Source organism: Teleopsis dalmanni, chromosome 1, assembly GCF_002237135.1.
Source record: "Teleopsis dalmanni isolate 2A chromosome 1, ASM223713v2, whole genome shotgun sequence".
NCBI lineage: Eukaryota > Metazoa > Arthropoda > Insecta > Diptera > Diopsidae > Teleopsis > Teleopsis dalmanni.
In genome coordinates, this window is record NC_051846.1 from 69,161,060 (window position 1) to 69,172,185 (window position 11,126).

Sequence of the window (11,126 nt, forward strand, 5' to 3'; positions counted from 1 at the left end):
TACGTAGCTTACATAGAAGTTAGTCAGCAATTAATAACTTCTAATTAGAAGAAATTATAATTATTCAAACACCTATATTAGTCGAAATTTGTTCATAATTGTTTTTTTATTTATTAAAACATAGCTTTTTTCTATAGAAAGCAACTCGATATTATAGTACCTATAAACGCTGTACATACATTGTGACCGAAAAGTTTCCGGAAATTTTAAATAAAACGCAAAATTCTTAATCTTCATCAATATTTATTTTATCTCCTTCAAAATATGCTCCATTAGAAGCGATACACAAATGCCAACGTTTCTTCCAATCATCAAAACATTTTTTATAGGCGCTTTCCGGTATGGCTTTGAGTTCCCTCTGCGAATTCTGTTTTTCGTCTTCTATGGATTCAAAACGCGTTCCTCTGAGTGGTAATTTGAGTTTGGGAAACAGGAAAAAGTCACACGGTGCAAGATCAGGTGAATACGGTGGCTGTTTGATGGTATTTATTGAATGTTTGGCCTTAAAATCGTTGATAATGTTGGCTCGGTGCGAGGGAGCATTATCGTCATGAAAAATCCATGAATTATCCTTCCACAATTGAGGCCGTTTACGGCGGATAGCTCTCACGACCGATGCCTAGCTCTCGTGCTATCTCTCTAACACTCACATGAGGATTTTGGAACACGATTTCCTTTGCCTTTTCAATGTTTTCGTCGGTGGTAGAGGCCGAAGGTCGTCCAGAACGCGGCATGTCTTCGACGGTCGTACGACCGTCCTGAAAGGCTTTGTACCACTCATAAACTTGAGTTTTCGATAAAACTGATTACCCATAAGCCTTTTGTAGCATTCGCAACGATTCTGCACACGAAATTTCGTTCGAAACACAAAATTTGATGCAAACTCTTTGTTCAATATTTTTTTCCATTGTTTTTTCGCAACGCACTACTGAGGGGAACTGGTTTCAACAGCTGAACGAACTGTCTGAAAGATCGCGCTCATTTTTGGCATAGTAATTAAGGACAGTGCTGCCAAACTACATAAACTTAAAATATCGAAAAATATACAGCGCGCGAATTTTAAATGAGAACTTCCGAAAACCTTTCGGTCACAATGTAAGTGTATACAATAAATTGTTTAGTTAATCATTTCATTATTGAGACATTTATAAAAAATTATAATAGTTGTCTCAAGGATATACAATAAATTTAATTCGTTTCTAAAATGCATCAGTTACCTTATAATTAAATAAAAATAGGTAAGTCTGAAAAAATAAACCGACTCGTTTTTGAAAAATATTATTGTACATATGCATTATGCTTCGATCCATAAATGCATATCTTATTTTTATCATTAGAAAAAAATTTCCATTCAATACGACTATTCATTACGCATTTGAAACTCTCATTTTCATGCAACAAACGAAATCCACCGTGAAAAAAATTTCTACTCTTTAGAAATAATCTAATAACCCATTTTCTGACATTTTCAAAATTACTGAAGAGTTCCTCATTCACCATGGTTCTCATTACCATCAACAAATATTGATCTCTTATAGTAACTGAACCTTCCTTGTATACAAATTTTACAATTATTGGTCTGGTTTTGATGTTGACGATTTATTCTACTGTGTTTATTATCTCATCTCGGCTATTTTTTCACCAAAGCTTTCTTCAAAAGTCAAGGAAACCTTATTGACTTCTATTCGGAATTACCGAATACAATCAATGTTTTATCTGCCTCAACTATTTCATGGAAATGTCTTTTCTTTGTCTGTTCTTAGAACACTAAGTACCGATCATTTTACCACATTTAAGATCAGTGTCTTTCTATTAATGTGACACAAATTTTCCATATTGTGTATCTTTTCCATTATATATGCATCTTTAAAAATTGTTCGCTGGTTGTTTGGTTAGTTTAAGTGGTAATTCTCCATAAGTCAAATTAAAACTTTTGCGGTGCGTTGATCGGAAAAGTGATTATCCGATTTTTTAAGCACACTACGGTTAGATCCAATATCAACGGTTTAGGAACAAACATATAGGAATATGTTTGTTGATATTAACTTCCGCTAATTCTCGAAAATTATTGAAGAGTGTCTTACCTTTACTATGTGAGATAAGCACCATGTAATAAAATACATAGAAACATGACTCGAGTAAACTGGTTACAGTTTGCATTGGTGTACAACTTTTTTGAAACATTTCTTGGATAATTAACGTGCGATATGTAATAATTAAACTTAACTTTAATAACCACTTTTTATCCAGTTAGAATTAGTGTCTTCCCAAGATACGAAATCAAAGAACATAAATGGATAATATTTCAAAAACGACTATATATTTCTCAACAATATAGTTACAACATAAAACTTACTGAAAAACTTGACCGAATATAGATATGTTCATTTAAATCTTAAGCAAGTATAATTTTTCAAAATGTCCACCAATTTGGTTTTACATATGACACCTAATAAATCTTTAGATCACGCAACACTACTCTCATGTGAGTCGACCTGAAGTTTGCATCGTACAGTCGCGACTTGACATCTAATGATTTCTTTCTGTTTCAATACATCATGGATTAACTATGCGGACAATGATTTTCATCGTCAGAAGAAGCTAATGATGCCTTCAAAAACCATGTTTTGAGCTACCAACGTCACTGTGAGAAAAATATTTCAATAATTTCTTCAAGCGTATGCAAAATTTTAACTGGACAAATTTTTGAAAAACAAAACCATTTTTACCTATAAATTTTTTTTTATATAGTTTAAAGACGTTTTTAGTGAGATTGTAAGAAATATTTAAAATTTTGATCGGCCGGAAATAATTACTCTATAATAGAATATCGATTACGATCATATATTACATCATATAACCCACATATCCCAGAGTCGCAATCTCAAAACACAAAAGAAGATTTTTTCCTTGACCAAATTTATTGATACCATAAAAAATATTGATCGCCAACTTAATAATTTCAATATTGTTTGCGATACATTGTGATAAAAATATCGTATGATTTATATTTGAAAGCACAAAAATGATGAAGTGTAATAAATTACCATAATCAAATATAGCATAAAAATTATGATTCTTCTTTAGTTTCATGAATTATTACTACATATATAACGATTTTTAAAAATTAATATCAACTTTTAGAAACAGTGTAATATATATATGTGTTTTAAGAAATTTTTTATATCGGCACTAACTTCACTAATTAATGTAGGCACTAACTTTCTAGATTAATAATAGAAAGTTTAAAATAAAAAAGTATTTGTTCGTTTGCTCTACCTATTTTTGGTGCTGTTTGATAGCATATTTAATTTCATTGCGAAATTATTATTGTATCCTGTTTTGCCCGTTTTAGTTACTATTAACCATTAACTTGTTATTCGTTCATTTGATCATATATGCAATGTGCAAAAACTGTATACGGATATACTAACTTTAGGTCGGATTATACATATTTTATCACGTAATGCTCACAAAGGTTAAGTGTAGATAGTTTACTATTCATTTAGTACGGAAGCAATTCAAAAAACTTTGTATATGTACTTGTTTATTATATTGATGGAAGAGCACTTTATTCTTAAACAAAGTTAAGAAATTTTTAATAAATACGTTGGTAAGTTTATATAGAAGTAGCAACTAATAGTTTGCTTTAACTAAAGGTGATCAATAAAATACATTACAGTAAAGTCTGGTTGACTTCACGGCTTTCATATTATATAAAGTAGGTTTTCGCTCTTTTTTGACTTACTTGTGCAATTGATAATCTATGGTTTGTCTATAGTTAAAATAGAAATATGCAAATGATTTATATAAAAACATTATTTTGATATCGTCATGTAGTTATCCTTCTATGTGCCTTCATAGTAGTTAAACGCAGGCAGCGTCTGTTTACTTAAAAGTTCTTATTTCGTATTCCTTGATTAAAAACGCCATCCCTACGTTTATAAGAGGACCAGAAAATAAATCTCCCACTTAGAAAAATAAAACATACAGGTAATTAAAAGTATAAAATTTTGTGAAATTTTTATTTTAAAACCTTTGTACTACAATTAACTAGAAATCTTGATAATGACCCTTTAAAAACAGTGTGGATACTTATCAATTATTAAATAGGAAATAACAACAGAATTGGTTTTAATTTATGAGTATAGGGTGTATAAGAATCATATAAGGATCCTGAAAATAACAACAATAAGAATACTTTCTTCTAGATATACACATTTATATAAATATATAAATATTATTATTATAATTATTATAATTAATAAGCTTAATTAATATTTTATTATAAATAATAAGGTGAACTGTATAAAAAAACATCAATAAAAAATATTTTATACTATACACCCCACTTGGTATAATTTGTATTATAAATAACTTAGTGAACTGCAAAATACTGTCAACAAATTATTGATTAGATATACTCTCTCTGTCTCTCTGTCTTTAGCACAATTCTATTCATCTCACCATTAGGAAGTCATGACGTATCTAATATGATACATATCTAATATGACCTGTTATATATAGATATGTGACGGTGTTTAATTATAGATCAGTTAAGAAAATATATAATATTTCATTTACGATTTTTGAAGAAGTCACTTCAAATATTAAATATAAATTGGATCAGAGGGGAGACAAAAAAGACATGAAAAAATAAAAAAAAATTCTACATAAAAAAATCTTTTAAATTATTTGAAAGTGTTTTGAACAATTTGAGATATTCTTTTATAATAAAAAAGTTTGTAAGGTTATCCTCTCTTCAGCTGCAGTGAGATCGTATATGGTAGCTTTGAGACACGATCTTACTGCAGCTGAATAAGGGATTATCTTTCAATGCAAATTTTTTTCTTATAAAATAATATCTTCAGCATATTTCTGAGAGCATACTCTGGTTGGCTACGCCTAAGGGTACTATGAACATTATCCAATGTGGATTGAATGACTCTCAATAGTAAACAATTCAAGTGTTGATATTGAGCTGTCAATGAAACTTGCTTTTTTTATTCTGCAAGAAATACGAATATTGTTTCTTCTAATTCTATCCCGCATACACTTAATTTTGCTTAAGAGTGAACAATTAGTGGCTGACAGATGCGACCTATCAAAAATTTATATGATATCACACTACTTTGTTGATTTTTTAATAACTTATTCACTTGCTTTCTCATTAATAATTTTTCTTTTTTTATTTATACTAAAATATGTCAAATTTTTTAATTAAAATATAGTTTTTAAATTAAATTTATTTATTTTATAATTGATATAACTAAAAGTCAGTTAAGCAAAAAACGATTTTTTAATCGTAACAAACAAGTAAAAAATTTAGAAACATTTGTTTATTTTAGAAACATGTTGCTAGGATTGTATAGATTCAGAGCAAAAGCAACCATTTTGAAAGTGCAAATGTTGCTTCATATTATTTTACCAACACATTACAGATGCGTATGTGACCAGCATTACGCACATAAATGGAAGCGAATGAATCCGTTATCGAAAAAAGTCTTGAAAAGATTGAGATGTATCTTAACACCATATGTATGTATGTATATAATAGTAAAAAATATTTAAACTTACCGACAAGTGAATCCGGCTTCGCAAGTTATTTTCAAAATAAATCAATTGCACTTATTTAAATTTATCATAATCACATACTATATACAAATACAGAAAATATTACTCACTATTAGTTCTATATTAACACAAAATTCTTAACTTATTAAATAAAATCAATAAAGAAAACATTTACAATATTAAATTCTAATTTTATTACACTGTTTTTCAAAGCACTGTAGTTATGGTAAAATGAAAATTAAAAAACACAAACGAACTTTTTGTAAGTGGACAATTCAGTTCACAAATTTTTTGTGAATTTGAGTAAATAAATTAAACAATTCATCACTTCAACTTAAAGTATGCAATATAATTTTTAAAACATCGTGTTAAATATTGTTGATTAAATTACACAAATTCGAAATAATTTCACAACGCTTCACAAAATAATACAGTAATAACGGCTTTGCAAAATGACACAAGCTACGCAAAAGCTCGTCTTACGCAAACGTCAAATTTAGTTTGCTATACAGTGTTGCATTTTTGGAGAAATAAAATATTTAAATTTATATTTCGGATATGTTCAGTTATAAAATAAATAATAATTTTTAATTCATGATTTTTACATAAATAATAAAAATATTAAATTCGTGTAATGAAAATATTAAAATCGTATAAGATACTCAAGGCAAAACAAAAAAGAAGAATTTCTATAAGTTTTATGTAGAAAACACAAATATTCTATCAATATTAAAATTTAATTAATAAAGATTCTTATAATAATTTTAAACGTGACGTAATTTAAATATTATTAAAATATGATGTCTATACTTGAAACAATATATGAATCATAAAAACGAGTAAATATTTTATATTGAAGTAAATCAAAACACTTAATGATTTAAAATTTTTCAAATAAGCAAAATTATCCGTAGATGTTGTTTTAAAAAACTTTAAAGAATACAGCAGATATATTTTGTCAACTATTTACTGAACATATTCTTTTATTTTATTTTAATTAAAATTTGACTTTTAATGCATAATGCAACAATCGATGTCTATTGACCAAATTTAAATGAAGAGCAGTGAGAATCGGTAGCTAATGTTGGAGCCAATTGCAGATTAGTTGTGCGTTGGGCCAGATTTTTATAACAAATAAAAGTTGTTTGATAAGAGTTATACCACGTTTTAAAATTTTTTTATTCCTAATTAATTGTCAATCATATTTTCATAATCAAAAATGTTTTCGTCTTAACGTAATACTAATTACCAACAAATATTTTAACGATTACAATTTTTCCATCAATTTTTTTATACACATTATATAAGCTAAACATAAACGAATAAACGAATAAACTAAACATTTTAACATTTTTTTTAAAAATTTGTTTATTTTTTGAAAATTAATATAACAATTATTTAAGTTAAAATTATTCTTACAGTTTATGGTTACTGATTTAATAAATAATTAATTATTTATTGTTTCATCAGACCTTTAAAGTTTCCAAAAAAAAAATTTAGAAGTTACTCGAATTTTACTATTTTTCGATTACAGCACAAAACAATAATAAAATAAGAAAGATTATTATGTGAATTGCATTTCATACTGTACAAAACTTGCTCAAACTTTACTTCCAAAACCTGTGAAAGTAAAGTGAAGCAGTTTAATAATTGTTTTTAATACTATAGAGAGCGGTAGAAATGTAATCTAAGAATTTATTTGCGTTTATAATTTATTTAATTTAGAGCAAGTGAATAAAGATTTAAAATTATTTTAATATACCATTAATAACTATTTTAAAATACCTAAAATATCTGATATAATTTATTGATATTCAGATGTCTGAGTTGGTGAATCAGCACCTTTACTCTATTTTATCTGTGGACAGTTTTAAGTCACACTAAGAATAACTGAATACGGGGCTTTATAATATGATGGATCTGATGTCTTTGTATCTGCCTGTGTTTATCAAATTTCGCTGTATTTTTAGGATTCTGAGAGTTGGATTATTGTGACTGTCAATTATATTGAACAGTTTCAGAGCACGATCTTTAATGTATTTTTCCACTGAATCGACTCTCAGATCTCTGTGGATATCCGCTCCTCTTACGTACCATGGGGCGTTAACCAGTTTTCTTAAGGCAATATTTTGCCCTCTTTGAAGAATTCTTAAAGTTGATTTTGGCGCTTGCCCATAAAGTAGTCCAGGTTTAATAATCTGCTTAAATATGCTAACTCTATTCTTTACGTTTAGCTTTTTGCTGCTGATGAGCGGGTGAAGGGAGTGTAATATTCGGGCAGCTTGAGCTCGTTTGGACTTGAAATGTGCTTTCCAGGATTGCTTGTTATCAAAGGTTATGCCTAGGTATTTGAGAGTATCGGCCCATTCTATTTCTTGTTCTTATATTGCCCGAGTCTTTTCTGCGTTCAATTTTATTTTCCATTTTTTAAAATACTGAACAAGCACGTCAATGTGACCCTGTATAGTGTTGGAGACATTGCAGGCTATTTTGTCTGAGCACACAATACAAGTGTCGTCAGCATAGAGCGATAGCATAGAAGGCTCGAGTTTCGGTATGTCTGCAGTGAACAGGCTATAGAGCAGTGGAGATAACGGCGATTATTTGATTATTTGAATAATATTTATTATAATAAGGCAATTATATGTGTACCATAGTTTGTTTAATTCTTCCCACGACCAGGAGACTCTTTGCAATTGTAAGGCAGGAATTAGAACTATGGGAAATAGTGGTACCCTTATTTTACAGATTATTCACAGATTTTGCACAAAATTTAAACAAATTTTACTTTATAAATATCTTCAAGTAAATAAACTTTAAATAATTATATTTCTTGTCGTACGGACAAGAAATATAATTTTATTCACATTTTTTACTTTCCTCGAAAAATACGAAAAGTGAATAAAATAAATATAAATAATAAATATAATAAAATAATATAAATAAAATAATATTCAAAAATAATAAATAGTTACTATTTTCGATTATGTATATTAATTTTGGATTGGTTTCTACATTTCGATGTTTTCGATATTTTTCCCCAACTGCTTCAATATCATCCTAAAACTATGCTTTAATTTCTATACAAATGCAAGTCACATTTAATTATTTTATTTTTAATTTTTATTACAAATTTTAAAATTTCAAGAGTTTTTCGTTCAATCGACAATTTCTTTTGATTTATTGCACAATTAATACTTTATTTTATTCTTTTTTCGTTTCGAATTCATGCGGCACAATTTCACTGTTTTGTTTTGCTGCTACTGAAATTTCCTCTGGTATATTGCCACCTTCAGGCACAAAACCGTGATTATCAGCTTTGTAGTGGACAACTACTTCCTTGCCATCGGAATCGAAGAACGAATAGGAGCCTGTTATTTCCAAATAAGCATCCTCAGTACCAGGATTGATCACAACGGCGTTTTCCTCGCGAAAACTGCCATCTTCACCACGGAAATGGAAGCTATAGGAACCGTCAGGCTTATGTGCCGAACTCTGCTCAACAATATCCACAAGGGGTTTATGTTGCACAGGCACCACCTCGTGATCGTGTTCATCTACTGGTGCGCTCAGCACAAAAGTCAATAAAGCTAGGAAGCAACACTAAAACGTAAAAATTATTTGGACAAAAAAAAAAAAATTAAATTAAGAATTTAATTAGAAATTAGTGCGATTTTTGTTGTTGCGATTCACGGCTTAAATTGCAAAAAATACTCACGATTTTGAACATTTTTATAGATTTAGCTTGGAAGCGCTTGTTTCTTTCGAGAGTTGTGAATTACAAATAATTTTGTTACGTTTAATTCGGCAATTTTTATACAAAATTTCTTAAATGCTTGAGCTTGAATTTTTGTTTTAATTTAATTTTTTTTTTTTGTGTTTCATATATTTATTTTAATTAAACTGCAATTTTATGGTTTTTTATTGTATAACAAAATTCTAAACTCATTTAAATTTTTACCGGTTTTTGGAGTACTTAATTGTAAGTATTGTTTATGATGCTTTCAAGCCGCACATTACCGCCATTACCGCACATCACACTGCAAGATACATCTGTCGAAAAAAAAACTGAACAGCAGAAATTAATTTGCAAATATTTAGCAAGAATATGAATTGTTGTAAATTATAAAAATCAAAATTATAACATAAATTACATTATGATATTTCCAACTGATATTTCCGAAAATAACAGAAATAATTTCAATCTGTCAACAGATTCTCTTACATTTGGCGCAGCAGATTTTGATTTCTTTGTCGCGGCTATGACGCATCTTGCACCGCATCCACGTAGTGACAAGTGCTTCAAAGCCCCGAAAGAAATAATAAACAAAAGAACTTGTTTTCTTAGTCTTAAATTTAATTAGAATTTTGTTTTCATACACAAAAATTAACTATGCGACTATGAAATTCACACTTTGAAGTTCCATTTGCCATAGAAGAAATTCTTAGGTGTTTTTAATTGAAAGAGATGAAAAAAAAATATTTGCAAATCTAAAGCATCAAACTAATTAAGACTTAATTTTAAAACCATTAAATATAAATTTTTTATAAAATTTTTTATTAAGAAATTCAAAAACAAAAAAAAACAAAATCGTTTTGTAGAATTCTTAAAAATACTTCGACTTGGCATTTGTTTACCTTTGGACGAACTCAACAAAGGCAAAATATTGTCGAAAATCTTTTCACAGTTCGATTTCTGTAAATAATTCCGTGGAAGTAGGAAAAGTGTTTGAGTGGGTAAAAAATTTGAAATACACTTACATTTTTTTATTTTTCTTTACACATATAATTGAAACAACAATCGAGATACAAAAATAAACTAATCTTTATGCATTTCCAACCAGAATTACTCGCTTCTAATATTTTAATTAATAGAAGCGATCGTTCATTTGTGAATTTGTTTACAATAAATTCTTAAATTATGTACAAACGTACGGCTTTCGGTACTATTTATAGATGCAAATTTTCTCCAGATTCCCTCACAACAGCGAAATCCAAAGAAAACTCAACCGAGATACGTTCTACGTGCCAAAGTACAGGGGCAATGTGTTTTATTTAATTCAAACACACATAAACCAAACGGAATAAATAAAAATTTTATATATTTGATTTTATAATGTAGTCACATACAAAAGACTTATATAACCAATATCGGAAACCATGTACGAGTAATGCACACAGTTCTTCTTCTTGTACAAAAAGTTTATCTACATATATACTTGCCTAGAATATATAATGACATGAAATGATATTAGTAATTCATATAAAATTAGATAGATCAAAATTGGTTCAGAATATTGGCATTGGTTTCTAAAATATCATATAGTATTTATTATTATTATTTTTATTATTATAGTATTTATTAATATTCCTATTGATCTGCAGGCTCAAGAGCGAAAGGCAAGTTGGTACGTAAAATGCATGGGGAACAAACAGATAATCGTGGACGATGGACCGCAAGGCTTATATCCGAGAAAAAACTGGCTGGCAAGGGACTTTGGCGAGGTTGACTACTGTCTCATTCAGGTTCTGCCTGGACATGGATATTACAA

The 11,126-nt window shown here is 28.7% G+C and overlaps 1 protein-coding gene across 1 annotated transcript; it reads right to left on the reverse strand.

The window, feature by feature from the left end:
* Positions 1 to 8,697: 8,697 nt before the first annotated feature.
* Positions 8,698 to 9,383, reverse strand: LOC119672959 (larval cuticle protein 16/17). The gene is made up of 2 exons (XM_038084145.1): positions 9,293 to 9,383; positions 8,698 to 9,177 (listed from the first exon to the last, which is right to left on the reverse strand). The coding sequence occupies exons 1-2, from the start codon at positions 9,302 to 9,304 to the stop codon at positions 8,779 to 8,781; spliced, it is 411 nt and encodes a 136-aa protein (XP_037940073.1). The 5' UTR covers positions 9,305 to 9,383; the 3' UTR covers positions 8,698 to 8,778.
* Positions 9,384 to 11,126: the final 1,743 nt, after the last annotated feature.